This window comes from Eublepharis macularius, chromosome 15 (genome assembly GCF_028583425.1).
Source record: "Eublepharis macularius isolate TG4126 chromosome 15, MPM_Emac_v1.0, whole genome shotgun sequence".
Classification (NCBI taxonomy): Eukaryota; Metazoa; Chordata; class Lepidosauria; order Squamata; family Eublepharidae; genus Eublepharis; species Eublepharis macularius.
In genome coordinates this window covers 47,063,258-47,089,394 of record NC_072804.1, presented here as the reverse complement: position 1 = coordinate 47,089,394, position 26,137 = coordinate 47,063,258, and the positions used below count along the sequence as shown (strand labels likewise).

The 26,137-nt window shown below is 45.6% G+C and overlaps 1 protein-coding gene across 1 annotated transcript; it reads right to left on the bottom strand.

Annotated features, from left to right (window-relative positions):
- Positions 1–1,809: 1,809 nt before the first annotated feature.
- Positions 1,810–24,296, bottom strand: LOC129343487 (free fatty acid receptor 2-like). The gene is made up of 3 exons (XM_054999715.1): positions 24,201–24,296; positions 22,481–22,574; positions 1,810–2,846 (listed from the first exon to the last, which is right to left on the bottom strand). Exon 3 carries the CDS (start codon positions 2,833–2,835, stop codon positions 1,810–1,812), a length of 1,026 nt encoding a protein of 341 aa, XP_054855690.1. The 5' UTR covers positions 2,836–2,846; positions 22,481–22,574; positions 24,201–24,296.
- Positions 24,297–26,137: the final 1,841 nt, after the last annotated feature.

The following is a 26,137-nucleotide window of genomic DNA, read 5'->3' as shown; positions in this document are numbered from 1 at the left end:
CCCTATGACTGGGTGTCCAGTCATTTTAACAGTTTTGACAATTAAATGCAGAGTTTGAAAATGGGATGCTAATGATCAATGCAGTCTTATGGTAATGGGGAGCGTCCTTTGGGTAATGAATGATTCCTGCTTCACACAGGAGATGGCACTGTTGCGATAGTTTTTAACCCAGTGTGGTGCACAAAGGATTCTGGGAAAGTTGCTGTCATATGATCCATATGCAGCTAAGTGTCATTTGTTGGGATTTTATTTCTTAGGAAAAAGACCAAACACATCTGGGAAAACACTGTCCATACTAAGTTACTACTAGCTCTTGTGGTCCTGAAATGTGTCTATCAAAACGTGAGCAAATGGTGCTCCTACTCTTTCCTACAAGCTGTCAAATTAAAGTTGCCAACTCTGGATTGGGAAATTCCTGGAGATCTGGGTTGGATACTGTGTAGGGTTGCCAGTTCCAAGTTGGGAAATTCCTGAAAATATGGGGGTGAAACCTGGAGAAAGTGGGGTCTGGGGAGGGAAGGGACCTCTGCATGACATAATTCCATAGAGTCCACACACACACACGCCGCTCCAAAGCAGCCATTTTCTCCAGGTGAACTGATCTCTGTGGCGTGGAGATCAGTTGTAATTCTGGGAGATCTCTAGGCTCCACCTGGATGTTGGCAACCTTTATCGAATTGTTGGAGCAGGTAGAGGAGACTCTTCTGTAAACCTTTCCTGGCTTTTGTTGAACAATCCACAATCGTGAAATGAAGAGCAATCGGAGGCCTGTTTGTTAATCTATTCAACTCTCTGCAATTAATCAACATCTGCATTCATACAGCAGATGGCAAGGATCCATTATAGAGACACTTGGTAGCTTTTTCCTCCTATTTTTTCTCCCCCTCCCTTTTTTACTTTAAAATTGATAATTCCCTTCACTGTTCAGAGGTTTGCACAGTCTGTATTCAGGATAACAGCTTTTCTGTTGATTGAGACAAGTCTCGGGCTCTTTGTCGCATGATAGACAAGCAATCCTGGCCCTGACTTTCCCTGAGGACGCCAAATGGAGAAGAGGCTAACCAATACTGCCAGCAAAACCGTGTTAGCTTTGGTTGTCCGGGTCCAGATCCCCGAATGGTTTGTGCTGGCTACAAAATGATGTAGGTCACATCAAGAGTAGCAGACAAAAGCTAAAGTGCAAGTAGTCAGCTAAGGAAGGGCCATAGCTCAGTCGCAGAGCATCTGCTTGGCATGCAGAAGGTCCCAGGTTCAATCCCAGCCATCTCCAGTTGAAAGGCCCAGATAATAGGTGATGGGAAAGACCTTTGCCTAGGACCCTGGAGAGCAGCTGCCAGTCTGAGAAGACAATACTGACCTTGGTGGACCAAGGGTCTGATTCAGTACAAAGCAACTTCATGCATTCAAATGAAGGTTGAGATCTCCATTGTAGAAGTAGGCTGGTTGGAGGTTGTTGAGGGCTAATTCCCAAGGATTTCCCCCTTAGATCTCACTCTGGCTGCTTGGAGTCAGGTTGCTTTATGAAGACCAGCTCAAGCCACAGGATAAGATACTTTCCATAGTCTTCACTGAGTGCCCTTACTCTTGTGAGCTGAAACCATTTATTCAGCTGATCCCATGAGCCAACCATAAGAAAAATCCAATCAGCTGTGAAGACTTGTCTTGTGAGGTAGGTGGGAGTTTGTGGGGGATACAAGGCCCGCTTGAGAACCACAGAGAAGTGGATTCTTCAGTCCCCCAACACAGACAACCTCATGAACATTAAAGCTCTGATGCATGTCCAACAAAGCACCCCCCCCGCCCCCAAGGCTACCTCTTCATGCCAATCCTTTCAGTAGCTGGCTCCCCCAGGTTAGAGATGGATGATTTTTCAATCCCGTTATTTTCTCCCTCGGTGTCACAGCAGGCCACGCAGAGCCAGTAACGCCGTGGCATAAAGACCTGGAGTTTGCGGCCCATGCCAGCAAAACATCTCGCAAAAGTCTGTTGGATGGCGGTGGAGGAAAAGTAGAAGATAGCCGGGTCCAAAGAGGCATTGAGGGTGCTCAGGAGCAAAGCGTACACTCTCCAAGGTGGACTCTGGTTCTGGATGAAGCCCACGATGTGGGAGATGTTGTACGGAGCAAAGCAGATGGCGAAGTTGAGCAAAGTGGCCACAGCCAGGCCCACGGCCCGTTGTTTCCTGCGGGCTTGTATGTTGGGCAAGGAAGTCAGGATGCGGATCAAGTTGACGTAACAAAACAGAGTGACGAGGAACGGGAGGCAGAAGAGGGAGATGCAGAGTTCCAACCGGACGGGGAGGAGGATGCGGAGCTGGCTGGGGGAAAACTTCTCGTAGCATTTGGAGACGTTGGAAGGAGACGGGATGGTCTCGTTAGCATCAACCACCTGGTATTGGACGATGTAAACGATGCTGCAGTGGGAACAGGCCAGAAGCCAGAAGGCAACACTGGCGACCACTGCATAGGCCGGCCTGCGGTTCAGTTTGTATTTGATGGGATAAGCCACGCCCAAGTAGCGCTCCACGCTGACAGCGGTGAGGAAAAGGGTGCTGATATAAATGCTGCTGTAATAACAGAAGCCGGTGAGGGGGCAGAGGAAGTCTGGCAATGGCCAGGTCATGCCCGATGCAGCTTCCACCATCTTGAAGGGCAGAAAGAGCAGGAGGATAATATCGGAAATGGTCAAGTTGAGCAAGAGGATATCTATAGGGGCTGGCTTCTGCCGTACTTTCAGCACAAATGTGTAGATAGCCAAGAGATTGGAAGGTAGGCCAGTCAGGAATGCGAAAACGTAGACTGTGAGGACTAAAGTGTTGTGCGGCAACAGATCCATCCTTTTAGATTCTGCAAAAGAAACAAAGGATCTTTACAAATTGCCCTAGTCCTATATCCCCCAATTACCAAACTCTAAGCCCTCATCTTGTTTCTCTCTCAAACGCAGGCTCACACCCCCCAATACGCCTCTAGGTGGCAGTCTCCCCTCTCCTGGTTGTACTTGCTAGACTAGTAAGCATCTTTGTAAACCTTGAAGCATCTCCCTAGAGGTCACAAGAATATCTGAATTCCTGCACATAAATATACACAAACACAAGACACTCTTCATGTCAGCAGTCCCTAGTGAGGGCAGGGAGTGCCAGTGAAAGCCAGGACAATTAGACACGATGCTGGCAATCCAGTATCTTCTTGGAATATTTTTTTAAGTTAAAGAAGCTGCAGAAGGAGTTATTTTTATTTATTGGAAATATTTACATTCTACCAAGGACATCAAAATAGCAAAACAGTCCATCAATAAGATCAAAAACACCCAGAAGGTTTTAAAAAATACAGCCAGCTGCCCTCCACCAAATGAAATAAAACAGCCTTGCACTTTTTCTAAATGCGGTCAGTTTGAATCTGATCTGGAAGAGACTGCAAGAGACAGGGTTTTCCCTTGCAGGTATCAGTATATTCTTCTCCGTGGAGCAGCTTCAGGGGTGATTTAAATCAGAAAAATGGGGGGGGGGGTGTTGAAGCCCTCTCCCACCGTACCTGTGGAACTCCCATGTCCCTTCATCCACAAGGAAGAGGAGGAACGGGAGGAACACACGCACCAAATCTCTTGCTTGCACAAAACTAGTGTATCAGTTTGCTATACTGCACACATAAGAGTTTCTCTACATGAGACATCTGACACGGGAAGAACATGTGTCAGGAAAAGCAATGTTAGCTGGGAAGGGTAGTTTAAAAAGACAGAGTTGATGGCAGGGCAAAGGCTTTGCTATACACTGGAGCTGTGTGAAGAGGCTGTGAAAGGCCAGAAGGGAAACTTCAGCCCATTATAACCTCTCCGGAGCCAAGCCTGGCTCTGGAATGCAGCTCCAGCCCATTTCCATTCCTCGCTGCCCTCTGGTTGCGATCCCACACAGTTTTAGACTGGAGAGGTGAAATAGACAGAGCCTTTGGGGAGGCGAAGATGAAGTTACCAAACTTCTCTCTACTAGCTCAGTCTTTTAAACTACGCTTCCCAGCTAATATTGTGTCTCCCTACACTTGACGAACACACACAGAGACATCTCGTGTAGAGATACTCATAGAAAGCTAGCTCATCAGGGAAAAGACTTGTTAACTTTCTATATGTGGGGTTGTTTTCAGTTATCTGAACCTTCACCTTAGTCTCAAAACAGGCTAACCTTTGAATCTGCAGTTTGGGAGCACTAGGCCTCGGCATTCACTGACCTCAAGTCCTCAGTTGCAATCAATGGAGCTGCCCTGCAATTATTAATCTGTATTTATTTAGCTCAGCTTCCTGTTCAGATACAGGGAGTCTGTTGGGGGAGTGGGAAGGAACTGGAGCAGGAAAATGGGCATCAATTGCCGTAAGAAAAATTGTGAGCAAATATATTGGGCAAACAGGAGCTCCTGGGCAAAACGGGGGGAGAGCAGACTTCTGAGAAGAATAAATGCATAAACAAATGGATAAGCAAATTCCAGTGAATAGGTCAACATTCAGAGTCAAAAGTCAGGATCTAAAGAACACAAAAACAAAATCTGTAAGCCCAAAAAGGTTTGGATTTGCTTTGCTTGAACACCAGTCCCCAAAGTTACATGGTGGGTGGATGATGAAATTGAGGAGGGGATTCAATATGAAAAGAAGTCAGCTGTTTGGAGAAATATAATCAAAATTACCCAGCGTTAGTTCAAGCTCCTGAGATAAACTGTTAGGATCACCCTTGAGCACAAGAACCTGCCTTATACCCCAGAAGATAAGGTGAAATTGACAGAGCCTTCCAGAGAAGGTGAAATTAACAAATCCTCTGAGGAGAGATCTCTGCCAGCTCTATGGAAGGAGGTGAAATTGACAGAGCCTTTGTCTTTGTCTTTTTAAACTATGCTTCCCAGCTAACATTGTGTCTCCTTACATTTGAGCGTCCTCGTGTAAGAGGTCTTATGTAGAAAGACTCTGAGTCAGACCCTTGCAGTGCAATCCTAAGCAGAGTTACTCCATTCTAAGCGGGAGTAACTCTGTTTCGGATTGCACTGTTGGTCTGTTAAGTTTAGGAGTTTCTACAATGAGCGGCAATGGCTTTCAATGGTCTCAGGTGGAAATAGTCCCCAGAGAAGAACTATAATCTCTTTTGTTGCTTAATTGCACCAATTTTAAGTTTTGAGCGGAATTCTCCGGATAGCTGGTTCCTTATCTTATGTCTGCTGTTCCTACAATATAACAAAAACTGTGCAAAGGGGTAGAAATAATAGTACACATCTAGTACTATAGTACAATACCACCCATCTGTGACATTGTCCTCAGTAGGCCTCCCTTGAGCAAACATTTATTGGCAGATTTTCAAGAATGAATAATATTGGAAGTCTGTAAAAGAATGTTTTCTTGCTGATACATGCAAATAATGTGACCCACACTTCTTTTGCATTGGTTGCATGAAACAGATTAGTAATAAATTTGCAACACAAATTCTAATAGCTTATATAGCCCACCCTATCATCTGTTCATTCTACTATTAATCCATGTGGTTTGTATTATAAAATTTTAGCTGGCTTTACCTTAGAATCCAGATATTGCATGTTTACTGTGTTGTGTAAGCCTCAGCTTTGGTTTTGTGTTTTGCAGTTTTATCTGTTTTAGCACCTTTCAACCATATCTGATCTCCAAGTCAGTTCACAAGGTAATTTTTAAGAACATAAAATCAGAAACCTTTCAAACAATACATAGTATTTAAGAGGAAAGCCACTTTTACCCAGTAGAGTCAACATAATGGGCACTACTTACAAAAGTTGCCATCCCACACCAGTTGTTTATCTGCTGGTAGCATGATCCTCAGCGTAACCTTTTTGTGGGGGTCAAGGGAATAGGTCTTTCCTTTTTCACCAACAGAAAAGCTGGGTGGATACAATCCAATGAAGCCCACACTATAGCCCCTCAGTCAGAACTGAGGGCCCTCCAGAAAAGATAGGACGGTCCTTAAGCCTGTTCAGAGGGGCCCTCATCTTTCTCTTTATAACTCTGCAAGGAAAAAGGCTACCCACTTATTTTAAAAAAGAATGAATGCTGGGAATTCAGAGATTACAGTAATATATCATTAGAATGTTAATGTGTACTTCAGCAGTGATAATCACCAGGTTTTTTTTAAGTCCTCAATAATTTCTCAGTGGCATAGCAGGGCAAATGTTGGGTACAGCTGCAAAAAAAGCTAGTTGCCTGGTACTGCACTATTAGGAAGGAATACAGTGAAGCAACTTGCCGATCAGCCACAAAGGGATTGACAAACAGTTATTGATCATCACAAAATTTATTTCATGTTCATGTCATGCCTCAGGTGGGGTGAGCCACCTTACGCTGCCACCACTCTGGGATTTAGGGTCCCTTGGGAAGGCCCAGAGTACCCTCCCAAACCTTCTGACCTCAGTAGCTTGGCCAATAAACAGGTGTGAGGACCCAGCAGAGTAACAACAAACAAAATAGTGTATTTACAAGGAGGACAGTTAATCAAACAACAAGCAAACAACGTGCCTTAGCAACAATAGATGGGTGAAAGCAAAATAAACAAAAGGCCCTAGAGCGACTGAACTCACTGTCCCTGTCTGCCAGGCCTGTCTTCTCACCCTACCTGGATGAGGGCCTCTCTCCCTAGCAGGAACCTCCTCTGGCCTGCTCCCTGGGAGAAAGAATGCAGGCCTTTTCCCTCCCAGACTTATATAGCACTAGCCCCCTGTGTTCTGATTGGCCAAAATGGGCACCAAAATGGCTCATAAGCTCCTGGGAATCATAGGCAGGCCTACTCCCACTGCTAACAGGCTTCTGAGGCCTTTCTAGGCCTCCCTGGCACAGCTAGATCATGGCAGTTCACGACTGGCCTCTCCCTGTATGTGCCCCAGAGGATGCTCCGGTTGCGAGGAAAACAACTATTGCTGGTCCCTGGCCCCAGGGAGACCTGCCTGGCCTTGACCAGAGCCAGGGCCTTTTTGGTCCTGGCTCCAACATGGTGGAATTCTCTGTCTAATGAGACCAGGGCCCAGCAGGATTTATTATCCTTTCACTGGGCTTGTAAGACAGAGATGTTCCGGCAGATGTATGGTTGAGGCCAGGCTAGGCCTCCCGCTAGGGTTGCCAGGCCCCCTCGATCTCCCAGTGGGAGATTGGGGCCTGGCTCTTACCTGAGGGGGGGGGGTGAGCACATGCGCTCCTGCAAGCGCCATGACGTCACTTAGTGACGTCACCATGCAGCCTGTTTGGGCACGGATCAGGCCCGTTTAAGGCCCCTGTGGAGCATGGGACCGTTCCTGAGCTCCGCAGGGGCCCACAACGGGCCCAATCCGTGCCCGTTTTGGCATGGATCGGTCCCGTTTTGGCGTGGATTGTGTCCATTGTGGGCCCTTGCGGAGCACAGCAATGCTCCCGCGCTCCACAGGGGCCCCGATCCAGGCCAAAACAGGCCTGATCCTGGCTGCTGCTGTGCGCGGGGGTGCGCAGCACCACAGGGGGGCATGCATTGAAGGTGGGCCCCCCCTGCTGGCCAGGTAGGTGGGGGCGGGGATGGGAGGGTGGGGGCAGGGGATCCCCCACCCCCACCGGGGGTCTGGCAGCCCTACCTCCCACCAACCTAAATAGAGAAGGAGAAGAAAACACCAGATTGCTCCCTGTCAGAGGTATCCACCACCCAGTTTTTTAAGTGGATTGTTTGCCTTCTATTAGTTGATTGCTGTCATCTTGTGAATTTTAAGTATTTATATTGTTGGATTGTTTTGGTTTTAACTGTTTTAAAGTATAAATTTACATGTATGTTTTATTGGATGTAATCTGCCCTGAGCCTGCGTGTGCAGGGAGGGCAGAATAAAAATCTAAAATAATAAATAGATAATAATAAACAGATCATAAGCCAAACTGGTGGCCATTTGAGCATCTTAGAAGAGTAGTGATAGTGAGTATTCGTTGTGGTGATTACCTTTTAATCCCTCATGATTATGCCTTTCTCTGCATTTTCCAGCAGTCGGCTTGACTGGCAGCTTTACAACTGTTTTGCAGTGCTGTGCATCAGATCAAGAGACCATCATAAGAACATAAGAGAAGCCATGTTGGATCAGGTCAGTGGCCCATCCAGTCCAACACTCTGTGTCACACAGCGGCCAAAAAAACAGGTGTCCTCAGGAGGTCTGCCAGTGGGGAAGGGACACTAGAAGCCCTCCCACTGATTGCCCGCCCCCCAACACCAAGAATACAGAGCATCACTGCCCTAGACAGAGAGTTCCATCTATACCTTGTGGCTAATAGCCACTGATGGACCTTTGCGCCATATGTTTATCCAACTGAGGGCCAAGCTACAAGTGACGAATGACACTTGAACAGCAAGTGAACAGACTCACGTGTATTCCTCCCTGTTCACTTGCCCTCCACTTGCCCTCCACTCGATCACTATGTAGTCAAGTGGAGCACAAGTGAATGGCAAGTGAACAGAGAGGAATACACGTGAGTCTGTTCACTTGCTGTTCAAGTGTCATTCGTTACTTGTAGCTTGGCTCTGAGTGACCTGATGTTGTTTGGATTAAAGGACACCAGAGAAGCAAGACCTAATGAATATATATATATTCCCACCTGGTTCATTAGGTCTTGCTTCTCTGGTGTCCTTTAATCCAAACAACATCAGGTCACTCAGGAGGATAAACATATGGAGTGTGTATATATGTGTGTGTGTGTGTGTGTGTGTGTGTGTATGTGTGTGTGTGTGTGTATGTATGTATACACACATATATATACACACACACACACACATTGCCCTTGGATCCTCCACATATTTTTGTAAACCAGCAGTTCCTAGTTAAACACAAAAGTGGCTGCCTTTTGACTAAAAGGCCAAGTGCCGTTTGCATCTAAAGGGTGCGGGAAAAACATGAACCCAAAACGAACCCAGTAGACATAACCAAGTGTTTTGTTATTTGAATGTGCCAGCCTGTGTTTTGCCTTGGATCTTCCAAATATTTATGTAAATCGATAGTTCCTAGTTGAGCACCAACTGGTCTGTTTGTTTGCGTTGCTCTCAGAACATAGAGATGTTGCATAGGAATAATCACAGTACAGTGGCACTGAGAGCATACCCTTCATGTGTATCACCTCAGATAATCCTTTTTATCATGTGCTTTCCAGGCAGGGGGAGAATCAAAAAGATTAACCTTCCTTTACATTCTGTGAAGTCAGCTAAGTTTGAAAACCACAGGAAAGTTCCTTAGTCAGCACCTTCAAACTCAGGTCGAAAAAGGTGGTGGGAAGTTGAACCAGGGAGATAAGAAGTCGGTGGGTAGAAGAAACCTATCAAGATGCTATAGAGTATTCCCAAAGATCAGCTGTTCTGGTCAGATCTTCTCATGGGGGTGGTGAAGTAACTATGCAACCTCCCCAACAGGAGACCGATAGGGAGGTTTATCAGATAGATACTAGGCCGGCCTCAACCATATGCCTGGCAGAACATCTCTGTCTTACAGGCCCGACAAAAGGATAAAAGGTCTTGGCGGGCCCGAGTATCAACAGACAGAACGTTCCACCTGGTTGGAGCCAGGACTGAAAAGGCCCTGACCCTGGTCAAGGCCAGTTGAGCCTCCCTGGGGCCAGGGACCACCAATAGATGTTTATCTGCTGATCTAAGTGCTCTCCGGGGTATGCACGGCGAGAAGTGGTCCCGCAGGTATGCTGGTCCCAGTCCATTAAGGGCTTTATAGGTCAAAACCAAAAACTTGAACCTGATCTGGAACTCCATGGGGAGCCTGTGTAGCTGCTGCAGTATAGGAGTAATATGTGCCCTGTATGGTGAACCCGTGAGGACACGCATGCAGCAGCATTCTGGACCCGCTGTAATTTCTGGATCAGATCCAAGGGAAGCCCAGTGCAGAGTGAGTTACAGTAGTCTAACTTGACTGTTGCATGGATCACTGTCATTAGGTCATGGGTCAACAGGTAGGGAGGAAGCTGCCTGGCCTGTCGAAGATGGAAAAAATCAGACTGGGCAACTGCTGTGACCTGGGTCTCCATTTGTAAGGAGGTATCCAACATCACCCCCAGATGTTATGGGCACAAGTGGGCACAAGTGGTGCCCCATTGAAGGCCGGAAGCTGGATTCCCGACCCCAATGGCCCACGACTCAAGTACAGGACCTCTAGCTTTGTGGGATTCAACTTCAGTCAACTCTGCTTCACCCATCTAGAGATGGCCTCCAAAGCTCTAATTAGGACATCCAAGGCAGAGTCAGGTCAGCTGTCCATCAAGAGATACAACTTGGTGTCATCCGCATACTTGTGTCAACCCAATCCAAACCTTCATACCAGCTGTGTGAGGGGACACATATAAAGACTGAACAGCAGAGGAGACAGTATTGCTCCTTGTGGGACACCACACACCAATGGATGGCATGTTGTTAACTTCTTCCCAAGTGCCACCCTCTGTCCCCAGCCACGGAGAAAGGAGACAAGCCACTGTAAGGCCGTCCCTTGAATCCTAACATCGATGAGGCGGCCGGTCAACAATTTATAGTCAACTGTGTAAAATGCTGCTGAGAGATCTAACAACACCAGAAGTGCCGACCCGCCTCAATCCAGGTGTCTACGAAGATTGTCCATGAGGGTGACCAACACCATCTCTGTCCCCTGGCCCGCATGAAAACTGGACTGGAATGGGTCCAGGATAGAAGAATCCTTCAGGAAAACCTGCAGCTGTTCCTCCACCAGCCACTCAATCACCTTGCCCAGGAACAGGAGGTTTGAAACTGGGCGGTAACTGGACAGGTCAGTGGGGTCCAAAGATGGCTTTTTCATAAGAGGCTTCACCACTGCTTCCTTAAGAGCCCTAGGAAAAAACCCGGACCTTAGAGACAAGTTGACAATGGCCTCCAATGGGGCCCTCAGCCCATCCACACTGGCCTTTATCAGCCACGATGGGCAGGGGTCCAGGCCGCACAGGGTGGGCCTCACCAGCCGTAAGCCCCCAATCCTGGGTCTTCAACTGCAGACAAATGGTGGCTTTGGGTCTGATTAGACAATACTGTAAATATTTTAAATGCAAGTTGGGTTGGGAGAACCCCCAACTTAACTCACATTTGACGTGTGATCGGGAACCTGTCTTTATAAAAAGTGTGGGCAGGGGGAGAATCATCTCTTGAGCGAGGCACTGTGGCAGGAGGGGCTTCGTCGTTCCCTTTCACTCCATGCACTTTCACGAGTAGAAAAGGGCCGTAGAGGAAAAAGGCTGTTTGTCTCACTGCTGGTTCTGTTAGAAAGAGCAAGAGTCCAGTAGCACCTACAAGACTAACAAAATGTGTTGTAGGGTATGAGCTTTCGTCAGTCACAGTTCACTTCATCTGTGAGCTGTGGCTCACGAAAGCTCATACTCTACCACAAATTTTGTTAGTCTTAAAGGAGCTACTGGACTCTTGCTCTTTTCTACTGCTACAGACAAACATGGCTACCCGTCTTGATCTACCTGCTGGTTCCGTGCATCTGCATGGAGCCAGCAGTGAGATAAAACAACCCCACAGCCCTTTTCTGCTAGCGGAAGAGCATGGCAGGGAAAGGAGGGAAAGATGAAGTCCCTCCTGCTACGCCTCACACATGGGAGGTGATTTAGCTCACACACAAACTATTTTTAAGAGGTATCCCAAGTCATGTGTTAAATACTAGTTGGGTTAGGGCTTCCTCCAACTCAACTCATTTTTCATATATTGTCTAATCAGATCCTTTTGTGTGCTGTAAAAAAAAACCCCTGCTGATTTATATGCTATTAAAGGCACTAAAGCAAACTGGCTACTTTTGTATCAGTCAGTTGACAACCTAACATCCTGGCCCAGCTGTGCCAGTGTCCAGGGTGGGTTTTCAACTGCTGTCCCCCCAGGCCTGCATTTCCCACTGACCTTTCTGCCTCCCCAAGCTTTTTGCTATGAATGTCTTTTTTCTGCAACTTGCTTGTCTTCAGTGTATAAACAGCGTGTGGGCGAAAAAGGCAGGGCTGCCACCCAAGAGAGGAGATTATTTATCCATTAGTGTCTCAGAGGAATAAATCATGAGACAGGAACAATACAATCCCTTGGGGCAAAGTGAGCACTCGGGAGCCTGAAAGTAAACAGAGCCGTAGTCGAACCTCCTTCTTGTTCTCGCTTCCAAATACAACCCCGGCTTGTAAAATTACTCATGGGTATGTGGCCTCTTGCTGTTTTTAGTTCCTTGGCAAGTCTGTCTCTTTTAATGGCCAGCCTTCATTTTCACCTGCTGTTGACGGGGCAAGAAAGAGACACTGTAAAGACCTGCGGAGGCATGTAGTTCCCGATTCCTTGTGAGGCCTGAAGATCAACTGATCTACAGACAACAGAGATCAGTTCCTCTGGAGAAAATGCATGTTTTGGGGGTAGGCTCTACAGCATTCGCAGAGGTCCCTCCCCTCCCCAGATCCTCTCCTCCTCATTCTCCACCCCCAAATCTCCAGGAATTTCCCAAGTCTGAGTTGACAACCATACATAGGCATAAGACTTGTGCAACATTGTGACTGAATAGGGTCATGATCAGGTTATAGATAAAGTTTATAAAGACAAAGTTGCCACCACTCCGGAAACTGTAAAATGCAGGTCAATTTAATTGATTAGCCAAAATATATCAGTGAATCTTTTCCGCTTGCCTTATTTCTGTGCCAGGAAAAGCTTCATCTGTATAATTTCTGAGTGTTGGTCCACTGTGAAGGCCACAGAAGCAGAGTCGGTGAAAATCAATAATGAGGCGTGCTGGAAGTTGTACAAAAATGAGTGCATGTTGCTTTGCATAATTGGACATTGGGTTTGGAAATTATGGAAATGTTATTGCTGTGATCCAGAGAGGCCCTTGGCTATACCAAACCCACCATCTGTTCCCGTGAAACTGCTGCTCCACCCAGCTCTTGATAAGGATGGCAGTGAGTATGCAATGTTATGATAAATGACATTGGCCTTTTCCTCATTCAAGGAGGTCTTCCTAAGGGCCAAGCTAGACGTGCAAGTTTTTAAAGAGCTGGGCCTGAGTTCCCCAGACCCAACTCAGGTTTCCACAGCCATAAAGCAGTTAAAAAATAAAAGCGAGCCCAAATGGCCTCAGAATGCCTGCTGGGGGAAAGAAGAACTCCTTCCCCCCCCCCGCCCATCTTGCCTCATACTAATCCCCCAATAGCATGGGAGAAGGTTTCCCCCCCCCCAGTTTTTACTTTTCCACATGCATAGAATACTTGTGGAGCAGAAAAAAACAGGAGAAAAACCTCCCTCCTCTGCTATTTTGACAGGGGAAAATGGCTTGGAGGGGGAGGGAGGAGCCCCTCCTCCCCCTGAAAAGGCATTCTGGGGCCCTTTAGGGTCTCTTTTATTTTTAACAGCTACTCCTCAAAGCTGCAGGGAACTCGAATTGGGTTGCACGTCTAGCTTGGCCCTAAGTCTGTCTTAAAATAATGGGACCAATCATATCAGAAGAGAGTGAAAGGGAAGGGGCAGAGAGCATCCCATTAAGCCATTAAGTACGCTTCCAAAAGTTCTCAACAGACTTTCTCTATGGATTACAGAGCCCAGTAGCACCTTTAAGACTAACCAACTTTATTGCAGCATAAGCTTTTGAGAACCACAGCTCTCTTCATCAGATTGCATCTAACAAAGAGAACTGTGGTTCTCGAAAGCTTATGCTGCAATAAAGATGGTTAGTCTCTAAGGTGTTACTGGACTCTACTATTTTGCGACTAGAAATGGGCACGAACCGGAAAAGACCCAAACCATGCAGTTCATGGTTCATCAAATTTCACAAGCCACGAACTTTCACGAACCTGCCCCTGGTTCATGAACCGGTTCATTTGGTTCGTGAAAACGTCACATCTGGGTCAGAAAATCGTCACTTCTGGGTCAGCAGAAGGTCACTTCCGGGTCAGCAGAAGGCCACTTCCGGGTTAGCAGAAGGTCTGCAGGAAATCCATCCCCTGTTGCCTAGGAAACCGATTGGCTCCAGGCTGTCTGCAGTCATGAACCAAAAAACAAAACAAACGAACCAGCCTAAAGTTCATGGTGGTTCATCAGAAATGGGATCTGATGAACCGCGGTTCACGAACCACAAACCAGTCTGGTTCATGCTTAATTTTGGTTCGTATTTCGGTTCGTGCCCATCTCTATTTGCAACTACAGACTAACACAGCTAACTCCTCTGGATCTATGGATTATGGAGTTCCAAATTGCTTAGTCTCATTTCTGAAGTGGAACTGAGGCAGTAGGAATTCCACATGTGTTACTTCTGAATGTTGTATAGAACAGGACTGGGGCTGTGGGTCAGTGGAAGATTTTCTGCTTTGCGTGCATAAGGTTCTGGGTTCAGTCCTCAGCATCTACAATTAAAAGGGAGCCAGCTAGGTGAAAAGTCTGCCCCCACTGCCAGTGAGAAGAGACAATACTAACTTGGACAGAGCAGTGATCTGAATCAGGACAAGGCAGTTTCATGTATTTTTGACATCTGCTTGGCATGCAGAGGGTCCCAGATTCAATCCCTGGAATCGCCACTTATTAAAATAGTAAAGAATCCAGTAGCACCTTTAAGACTAACCAACTTTATTATAGCATAAGCTTTTGAGAGCCACAGCTCTCTTCGTCAGATGCATGAATCTGATGAAGAGAGCTATGGCTCTTGAAAGCTTATGCTACAATAAAGTTGGTTAGTCTTAAAGGTGCTACTGGACTCTTTACTATTTTGTAACCTTTTCACCATTTCCCCTGACCTTAATTTTCCCTACTTTTAGTCTTATCTATCAATCACATTTTTATCCTGCTCTTCTTCCTCCATGGAGGTACATGATTCTCTCCTCCTACATTTTATTTTCACAACAACCCTGTGAAGTAGGCCAGGCCCAGATAGAGTGATTTGGGCTACTTCACAAATGCTTCAATATACAGGAATAGCTCTGTTTTAGCTTATGCTACAATAAAGTTGGTTAGTCTTAAAGGTGTCACTGGACTCTACTATTTTGCTATGACAGACTAACATGGCTAACTCCTCTGGATCCACTTATTAAAGAATCTCAGATGATGAGAAAGACCTGTCTCTACCAGAGACCCTGAAGAGCAGCTGCTAGCCAGAAAAGCCAGTGCTAATTAAGGGGAGGGGGCTTAGCAGAAGAGGCTGTGGCTCAGTGCTAGAACACGTGCTTGGCATGCAGAAGGTCACAAGTTCAATCCTCTGCATCTCTGGTTGAAAGAATCAGGTTGTGAGTGATGGGAAAGACCCAAACCTGAGACCCTGGAGTGCTGTGGCCACCCTGGGCAGGCAACATTGACCTTGATAGAAAAATGGTCTGTCTCAGTAGAAAACAGCTTTACTTATGCATGAGCAACTGGCCACCAATTCTAGTTCCTTCAGCCCATTTTGCATTTTTTTCTCCTGCGTTACCATCAACAAAACACAGCAGGAGAGTCATCTTGATATGACCATTTGCATCAAGATTCTTTTTCTGTGGTTATTTACCCCTGTGAGAGAGCATATTTGCACACCAGCAAGATATGTTTGTATACAAGATCACACCAAGATAGCTTTTAGCAAAGCAAACGTTGTTATTGGTGGTGCGGGAGGAAGGAGAGATGCAAATTGACTGAAGGAACTGAAAGGTGCGTCAAGATGTGGATGCTTTGGCTCTGGAATTAATTTTTGAAATGTTTCTAGCTAAACCAGAATTTAGGAGGAATCAAACATAGCATAGGGTGAAGTTTTGGCAGACCAATGGAACAGAATGGGATGGGAGAATCTGCTTGTTCTTATAGTTGGAGAATGACAAAAGCAGTTTCCTATAAAAGTTCAAGCCCTCCTCCCGCCTTTTTTTTTCCTTTTTGATCATTCCGAGGTCCTCTTCAGAAGCACTGAGCTAGGTCATACAATGTATTTATCACTGTTTCCAAGCATGTGATGATCTACAATAAAATATTTGTAGTTATAGATTATAGACTATAGATACCAAGCACCTATCTATATGTTTTATACCACCCTTCTTCCAAGAAGCACAGAACAGTTTACATGGGTTTCTCCACTCCCATTTTGTTCTCACGATAACCTCATAAGGTAGACAAGGCTGTTGGCTAACCCTAGGTCACCTAGTGAACTTTATGGCTGTGTTGATTTGAGTCCTCTTCCAGTCGTCTTAGCCCTGACTAGGTGCTAGGAAAGTTTTTTCTCAGTTTGATGGCCTGTTCATGTATTGACTTGGAAATCTGACCCTCAAATTCAACATGCAAAAATTTTAAATCAAAGCTATATGCGGGCTGTTTTGTTTTTTGTCACCTATTCAAGAGGATGTTTCCAGGTGAAAGAATGAATCAAGGAAGCAAACAAAAATGTATTCAATACTCTTAAAGCTCTCTCAGAGGTCCAGAGAGATCTCCGGCTACTTCTATATAAAGTAGCCCATATAGTCCATCATCCTGTCTCAGACCAACCAGTTACTTTGGAGGCCAACAACACGGCATAGCAGCCAACGCCTTTCCCCAATGTTGCTTTCTGGCACTGGCTTTCAGAAGTTTATTGCCTCTGAAGATGGAGGTTTCACATTCCAGCTAAGTTTAATAAAAACAAAAAGATGACTGCCATGATATGCATAAAAACAAGCTGTAAAGCTTATCAAGTGCCCCCCAAATTAACAAGCGTCTAAATCTGTGGCTCCCTTTGCAAAAAGGGCCCAGACCAAATACCTCCCTGCCCCCTCCATCCCTGCTGTTAGGAGTCAATGATGGGCTATGGTACTCTTCATTATGAAACTATGCAACTTGGAGGGCCTTCGGGTATTTTTCCTGCCAAATGTGTCCATCAACATCTGTATCCTCCGCATTGTCCTGTAGCAGGGACCACGGCCAGTGCTGCATAAATCAGTAGGACACAAGCAAATAATCTACACAATTTGACATTCAAAGGTCCATTTCACTATTTTAGGTACCTTCTCTGATCCGCCTCTTCATGTGAATGTCTTTCCTACACACAGAGAAAGAGAACTGACAGCCAAAAGGGGAGGGACTGGAATGAGGAACCAGGATTGGTTCTCCTATATAAGTCTCTGACAGGTGATATTCACCTACCAGACTTCCTCAGCGGTTTATGCAAAGTTTGTGACTGCCATAAGGAAATTAAAACAGAAAAACTACCTTGGAAGTTACTAAGTCAACAGCTCAGGCACAAACTCTTTGGTATCTAGCCAGACAAAGGAAACAAATCCTCATGTGGGGAAGAGGGATTCATTTCAGTTTAGAGTTACGCTCCACCTAGAATCATTGTGATTTCTTAACACTGAAAAAAATGCCCACATTTGTTCATCAGATATGTGAAGGGTTTCGTTTCTGTGGCTGACATCCACAAATACCAGGATTTAAGAGTTTCTTAGTGGAAAGGGTAGTGCACGTAATTAAAAATGTTAGACCAAGGAGACCTGAAATCAAATCCTCACATTACCAAAAGGTTTAGTAGGTGCCTTGGGGCCAGTCACTGCCCCTCAGTCTGCCCTGCCTCACAGGGTTGCTATGAGGATGAAATGGGGTAAAGAAGAGCCTCATATAATCAGGGGTCATTTTGTAGAAAAAGAGCTGGAGGAACTTATTAGCATAACTCATTAGTATATGCCATACCTCCTTGCCATCACCAGAAGTGTGTCATTAGTATAACTGATTTGCATATGCCACACCCCCTGACATCACCTATGCTGGCTGTTTTGGACCCAATCCTGGTCATTCAGGACAGAAATTGGGCCCAAAATGGCTAAAAGGGGCTGAAAAGGGCCGAAAAGGGCCCCAAAATGGTCAGGATCGGGCCGCTGCTGAGTGGGAGAGTGATCCACCACCGGTCAGAGGCCCGATCCAGGCCGTTTCGGCCCCAATCCAGGCTGAAACGGGCCCAAAATGGCCGAGAGTCAGGTGGGCAGGGCCACCTGACATGTGACCTCTTTGGGGAACTGCCGGAACTGTGTTCCTGTGCGTTCCCCCTCGAAATGAGCCCTGCATACAATTCTCTGAGTTTCTTAGACAAAACCTGGGCTAGAAATGTGCTCCTTAGATATTTGACATTTGATAGTATGCGTGTGGTGCCCCCAAGTCGTAACTGACTTATGGCGACCCCTGGTGGGGTTTTCATGGCAGGAGACTAACAGAGGTGGTTTGCTGTTACCTGCCTCTACAACCCTAGTCTTCGTTGGAAGTCTCCCATCCAATTACTAACCAAGGCTGACCCTGCTTAGCTTCTGAGATCTGATCAGGTTCATCTGGGCCATCCAGGTCAGGGCATTTGATAGTATAGGAGATTTTAAATTAAGCTACTTTGCAACTTCTAGATCAGTTTTCTGGCAGAACAACCGCTCTGTTGAAACTGCTTTTTTGCCTCAGCACCTGAGATCCCTCTAATAGAGGCAACTGCAATTGGGCCTGGGACCAGTAGCCCACAAGGCATATTTTCTGCCTCTGAACCACAGCCCCTTCAATGATGATGATGATGATGACGACAACAACAACAACATTAGATTTATATACCACCCTTCAGGACAATTTAATGCCTACTCAGAGTGGTTTACAAAGTGTGTTATTATTATCCTCATGACAATCACCCTGTGAGGTGGGTGGGGCTGAGAGAGCTCTGATAGAGCTGTGACTGACCCAAGATCACCCAGCTGGCTTCAAGTGGAGGAGTGGGGAATCAAACCTGGTTCTCCAGATTAGAGTCCTGCAGCTCTTAACCACTACACCAAACTGGCTCTCTGATGAAGCTGGATTAGATCAAATCAATCCAAGTTGGATCATTTAACTCAGTATAGTCTTTCCTCTCACCTCTGACTATGATCTTTTTACCTAAAAAATGCCAGGGATGGAAAATGGGTCTTTTTGAAAAGTATGCACGAGGTCCACTACCCAGGAGGGATGCTCAAATATCCACCACATCTGCTGACATCCTTTTTTCCAGTTGCAAAGCGAGAGCCTCGTCCACGGCTGTTTGGCAGGTTGCTTCACCACATTCCTTCTTAACAGCGCAGTAAAGCACAATTGACTTTTTGTGCATGTAAGTTCTCACACAGCCCAATGGAGTCCTGTTCTCCCCCCATCCACCCTTGCTACGCCACTTCTCGGCAGGCTATTGTTTAAATAGACAGTTAAATCAGTCCCAAATCATATAAATCAGTCATAAATAAATGCTGCGCTTAAAAATGGACGCTACTGTTCAGTAGTCACTGGAGCAGTCCTTACTGACATTAGCGGTTGCCCATCTGTTTGGATTGGCAACATTTTCATATGTGCACAGTTCTGGGAGGGGGGGCAGTGCACGCTTAAGAACATAAGATGAGCCCTGCTAGATCCGACCTTTGGTCCATCTAATCCAGCATGCCATCTCACACAGTAGCCAGCCAGTTACTCCAGAGGGTCGACAACTGGGCATATAGAGGCAAAGGCTTCCCTGATGTTACCTCCTGGCACTGGGATTCAATGTGAGGCTTCCCTTTAGTCACCACAGCTAGTAGCCACTGATAGACCCGTTCTCCATTAATCTGTCTAACCCCCTTTAAAAGCTGTCTATGCCTGTGGCTATCATTACGTCCTCTAGCAGCAAAGACCACATCCTAATCACTCACTGAGTAAAGTACCATTTCCTTTTGTCCTTCCTGAACCTACTGCCCATCAATTTCATTGGATGCCCCCAAGTTCTAATATTTTGGGAAATGGAGGGAAAGCACTCTCTGTCCTCTCTCTCTCTAATCCCTGTGTAGTTTTGTTAACCTCTATCATATCCCCCATTAGTTTGTCTCTTTTCTAAACTGAAAAGTCCTAGACTCTTCAGCCTTTCCATATAGATAAGGGGCTCCAACCCCTTAATCATCTCGGCAGCACTCTTCTGTTGTTTGGTTGGCATTTGAGTGTGTTGGAAATTAGCAGAGTTCATGCAAAGATTGCGCATCGGGATTAATGAGAACAGACACACAGTCCTGTGTAGCTCTGTAAGAATACTTTACTAAAGGATAAAAATAGGGTTCCATTGGAGAAAAATAATAAATTGATAAACCGACTACATCTTGCTAGAAAGTGAGTGAGAGACAGTGAGAAAACAACTGAGACAAAGAGCAGTAAAACTTCAGTATGTAGCATCACTTAATTGCCCCCCCCAATAAACAGGTTGCCCAGTAGAAAATCCTAATTCTACTTCATTATGCTTAAAGACTCCCCTTTCTATGGCAGGAATCCAAATTCGAGGCCTAAGTGGTTACACGCAAATAATTTTACTAACTTAGTAACACAAATAGTTTAACTCTTTCATGACTGAAATGGAAACACTTGCTAAAATCCCAACAGAGTGGTTTGGTGGTGGCTCAAACAGCGCCAGCGATCAACTCATTTCTGATGGCCACAGTCGAATACAATAATTTTGAGTGTTGAACACATTTAGTGTGAAATTTGTGGCATTCCTACTACTGAGCCACCTCCCTTCTCCACAGGTTGCCTCTGTGGCACCTGCCAAAATCCAAAGAACCAAGGCTTGTCATTAGGTCTCAAGCACTCACATTTTAAGGGAGATGTTTTCTGTTCCAAATTCTTCTGCTGACCACTTCCGGCAGCAGAAGGCCACTTCTGGGCCAGCCGACGTTCACTTCCGGGTCAGCAGAAGGTCTACAGGAAGTCCATCCCCTGTTGCCTAGGAAACTGATTGATTGGCACCAGGCTGTCTGCAGTGACGAACCAAAAAATGAACCAAACGAACCAGCCTAAAGTTTGTGGCAGTTCATCAGAAATGGAATCTGACAAACCGCTGGTTTGCAAACCACAAACTGGCCTGGTTCGTGCTTAATTTTGGTTCGTATTTCGGTTCATGCCCATCTCTAGAGTTAACTTGAGCTACTGCATCTTATGATTCTTCTCCTCTCCCTGGAAACATGCTGGTCTGGACTGAACTGATCAGTGAAGGCCAGGCCCTGATGGATAAATGTATGATCCAGAATTTGTCTCCAGCTTTTTGAGTTCTGAACATTTTCAAAGTTTGCTTTTGACCTCTGAGTTGATCAAATGTCACGTATGTGGGTGATGTTGGAGATGACTTCAGATTCCTCAGCCCAGTTGCTTCGTCATGAAAACCCCTGTTTTGATTTCACTTCTCCTTTGTACAAATTGAACTGGTGGCTTGTATCCTACCATTCTGCTCATTGAAGTCCAAAGCCTTCTCCCAGGCTAAGGAACCTTCTTCCAGAGGAAGAGCCACTTAAGCGGGTGGAAGACTCTTTAGGCTAGAGAAAAGATTTAGACCTTGCTCAGTGGAGCAGGACCTTAGGTTCTGGGTAGTGTTTTCCACGGGTGCATAGACTTCTATTTGTAGAGTAGAAATTTGCCACTTTCCCACCCCACAGGAGTCTGCAATGACCCCTGAAATCCTGTTTCTGGGGGAAAGAGAGTACACAAAACAGAATTGTGGGGGGTTGTTTTGCATTCACATGGGATGGGAGATGTTGGAAAATTATGCTCCGTGAATGGAAGTCCTCGTGCCCACAAAAATACTGCAAGTGATTCTTTATTTTGATGGCCTTTTGTGTTTCTTCCCATAAAGTATAGGCATTTTTCAGTTCTGCCTGAGTGTCAACAAATCAGCTCTATGCATACATTACGTGTACAAATACTGTACACATTGCATGCAAAAAAGCATACCACATGTATACCCAGTAAAAAAGCAAATGCATCAATAAATAGCAGAGAGTCAAAACTGTGGGTGACAATAAATAAGTATGAAAAGAAACAAAACAGGGAACATTTCTTATGAAATAGAAGTAACCCCAATTCATAATTAGCTTTCTCGACATAATTTTTAACCTTAAAAGGAGTTGCCACACATCTACAGCTTCCTAACATAAAAAGTTGAACATATTATTTGATAAGTAATAAAATGTGTCACTTTAAACAAAGTATGTAAAAACACTCAAAGAATGCATAAACAAAGAGTAAAAAAGAGTAGGGGGGTGGAATACTTTAATAATACTCTATAATAACAGATTTTCTTTTGATAATGCGTAGCTGGAATTCCAATAATACTTAAACCATTCCACCTCTCTTCTGACCCATCAGTTTTTAGGCATCATTTTTAACATTTACAAAGCTGCTTCCCTGAGTCAGAACAGCCAAATATCATTATTTTAGCAAAAGAAAAGGTTTTTTCAAAGCATTATAGCCTGTTCATTTTTCCAGTCAGGGTCAGCTTACTAAAAGTATTTACGTTAGCACCGTGTTTTATCCCCCCCCCCACCAAAAAACCCTGCTAGATATATCATCATTTGGAACACTAGGGGGAGGGGACACAGAACCAGGAGTAAATAAATTGGACTGGGTTGCTTTTCCTGAGGAAAGACTAGCAAGGAGAATTTGGCTGGATCCTTTCCTTTCCCCACCCTCATTTATTTAAGCTCTATAGGCAATGAACAAAAGAGTCACCACAGCTTCGGGTTGTACCCACATCGTGTGTGACATTTTACTCACCGAGGAGTCCTTGTAGAGAATGAGTGTACTGTCATGGAGCGAGTGTTGGCTGCGACTGGACAAACTCCTGTGCGAATCCTTGCTTCGGGCTGGGCTAGACGACAGGGTGAAAAAGCACTGATTAGAATCTTCTGTGGTTTTTCAAAGGTAATCTACTGCCTGGGTGGCTGGTTTGAAGATTAGGAAAGGGTCACCGGGAAAGGGTGTTAACCTTGTCCTTCCTTGGCATCATCAGCAAAGCCTTCCAAAGCTATTAATAGCTGTGTATCAAGGAGAAAAAAGACAGGTCCAAGAACTTAGAATCCTACAGTTGGCTCTATGGGACATCTAATCCATCCTATGCTTAATGCAGTGATTCTAAAGCTAGTGCATTTTCGGACAGCTCCATCCTTTTCCTGAAGATCTCCACCAAGGCAGTGTCTACCACTCCCCAAGGTAAACTGGTTCCATTTTTGATCCACGTTTAAGATTAGGAAGTTCTTATGATTGACTGGAACCAACCAACCTGTGACATTAGATCTAGTCTTGCATTCTGGAATAGAAGAGGTCTTTGCCTTCTTCCATGAGACAGCCCTTCAGGTATTAAAGGAGTGCAATCACTTCTCCCTTAGGGATAAACTAGACATTACATTGACCACAAGATAGGTCATGGTTCCCCAACTTGTTTGACAAACAGACATCATGTCTGTTTGCATCTGACAAAGAGAGCTGTGATTCTCGAAAGCTTATGCTACAATAAAGTTGATTAGTGTTAAAGGTGCTACTGGACTCTTTTCAATTTTGCTTCTACAGACTAACACGGCTAACTCCTCTGGATCTAAGACATCATGTCGGGACACTAATATCCCCAAGCATTTTGGGGCCAATTCTACTCAGGAGCATGATGTGGGGCAAGAAGGAGCTTCAACCTCCCTCCTGCATTGTTTTACTGAGCCAAAACAGCCACAGAGGGGCTTTCTTTGCCCCTCTCCGAGGCTCCACAGTGCCAGCATATCAGTTTAAGTTAGCCGCTTGATGCCTTTGGGAGTGGAAAAATTCTTATTGCACAGAAGCTCTCGGCGCATGCTGGGAAACTTGCAGGCAAAGTCTTGCCAAGGGCACACTCGACATGCTGCTGGGAGTTCTATGAGCCAATTCCCCTGGTGTTTTGTTTAAGGGTAACTGCAGCAACCTGGGCACCCCATTTTTGTACTGGAACAATGGTGTAGAGGGAGAGGGGGGTTAATTTTCTCTGTCTGCACAGTTTCAGCAATCAAAACTGCTCCCCTTGGGCTATTAGACCTGGGGCGGGGGAGACAGGTACTCTCTTTGCCTGCCTCTCCCCCCTTCCTTTGCTAATAATATTATGCAAGGGAAAGGTATCTGCAAAACAGTGCAAGGGATGTTTTAAATCCCCTTTTCCCCTATGCCATACCCCAATATGCATCAGTGCTGCCACCACCTCACAGTGACTATTTCTCCCTTGAAGTGCCAAGGGATGCATTCACATAACTCCCAGAGTCACGCATCTAGTTTGGCTTCCAGCCACAAACTCACTAGGTGTCCTTAGACTCGCCGTGCTCCGCTTTTAAGACCATCAGCAACCACGCTATTGGTATCATACCATTGGCTCACTGAATGGGAAGGACTACAGGGCTAACTCACAGAAAGTGCCTTGAATGCTCAAAAGGGTGCTGCATGGACGTTAAGCAGGCTATTCAAAGAAACGAATGTTTCTCACCTCTCTTGCGAGTTCAGCTTTGCAGCATCTTGTCCTGGTAGTTGCTCCCCCAAAGAAGGAGAGCGAGAATCCCTGACGAGCCCAGCAGTGTCCTGCCTTTCCACTGAAGAGTCCTGGCTTTGCTGGGTTCTGGTGCACCGGGGGAGAAGTAGAGGCTATCTGTCGACAGAAGAGAAAGCCGTCGTGGTCTTATGTCAGTCTCTCGACACGGGAAGGAGTGGGCTCAGCAGGAAGCCAACCAGCCACCTTAAGTAGCAAAGGGATTTTTTTTTAAATGGGGAAACTAACTCTTAGAAGGAGGAGGAGGAAGAAGCATCCAATTTCAGAGCCACACCAAGGGTGCTGCCTACAGGCTTTCGAATGGGCTTTTAGAACTGGAAGGGTTCTTAGCTTGCAGGGGCCAGCTTCTTTCTTTTTCAGTTGTTAACAGTTTTTATAGAAGTTATAAAATAATTTTAAAAGGCTGATGCACGGGCGCCGTCTGTCCCTTCCTCCCCCCCCTCCCCCAGTTATAAATGAACAATTAATGCCAGACGTATCAGATGAGATGTGTACATTGCAGTCTTAAAAGGGTTTAATAACCATTCCTGGTCCCGAGGGAATCCTGGGAACCGTAAATCTGTGGCTCATTAGCAGAGACTTCGCAGCACTGTGAACCGATAATTCCCAGAATTCCTTGAAGGAATTATCTCTCGCTCCCTCTCTCTCTCTCCCCCTCCTCTTCTCTTGCTCAGATACAAACATACTCACACAGCCTGTTATCCTAAGAAAACTACTCACCCACAATGATAAATTATTTAACAGTAACATGGACTCTGGGACCAAGGCCTAAAACAAACCAAGATGCCAACTTTATTTTCACACAGATCCTAGCAACACCATCACTGGACCGAACAGCATAAGCCATACCATCTCAGGATCTGCTCGTCTTCTAATGTGTCAGCAATGCCCTTCCACCCTCAGCATGGGACAAACTGGCCAGTCCCTTTGACAAAGAATTAATGGACATAAGTCTGGCATCAGAAACCACAACATTCAAAAACCAATGGGGGAACATTTTAACCTTCCAGGACATTCAGTTGCTGACCTAAAAGTAGCTGTTATTCTACAGAGGAATTTCAAAGGGAGATTGGAAAGACTGCTGAATTGCAACTGATAACAAAGCTCAAGACAATGCATCCACCTGGACTGAAACGAGACCTAGGCTTCCTCTCTCATTCCAATGCTGATTCCTCCACACTCAGTACCCCTCTTCATACCCCACCTAATCCAGTCATGCCTGCTACTGTCATTTACCCGCTATTGTCATTCAGCATCTGAAATCACTCCACTCTCCAAGATAGAAGGACAGATGGACTTACATTCTAGCTGTATCTGAAGAAATAAGCTGTGACTCATGAAAGCTCATACTCTACCACAAATTTTGTTAGGCTAATAGGTGCTGCTGGACTCTTGCTCTTTTCTACTGCTACAGACAGGCTAACGTGGCTCCCCATCTAGAACTCTCACACATTCCTACATGTGTATGCAATACTAGTGTATCTGTAGGCCCTACATTGTTTTTTAAAACATTATTTATATTGTATTATCAGTGAGTTCCATGGACCATAATACTTTTCAGAGTAAAATGGCTCTGTCCCAAAGAGCTAGTTTAGATTAGAGATGGGCGCGAACAGAAAAAAAACCCAAACATGTTCGTTGCCATCCACGAACAGGGACTCATGAACATGGCCCTATTCACAAACATGTTCATGGTTGGCTGTTTGTAGGGGCCAGCAAGCTCTCCTCCAGCCATCATCCAAGTTTGGTCAAGATCCCTACTGCACCACTCCCAGAAACCTGACCTGAGCAGGCAGCAGGAAAGGTACCACTAATAAAAAATAGCTTGGCTCCACAGCCTGGCAGCAGCCCTGGAACCTGAGGGTGGGTAGATCCCT

Excerpts from the sequence above, each read along its gene's own strand:
- LOC129343487 (XM_054999715.1), bottom strand. The coding sequence starts at position 2,835 with ATGGATCTGTTGCCGCACAACACTTTAGTCCTCACAGTCTACGTTTTC.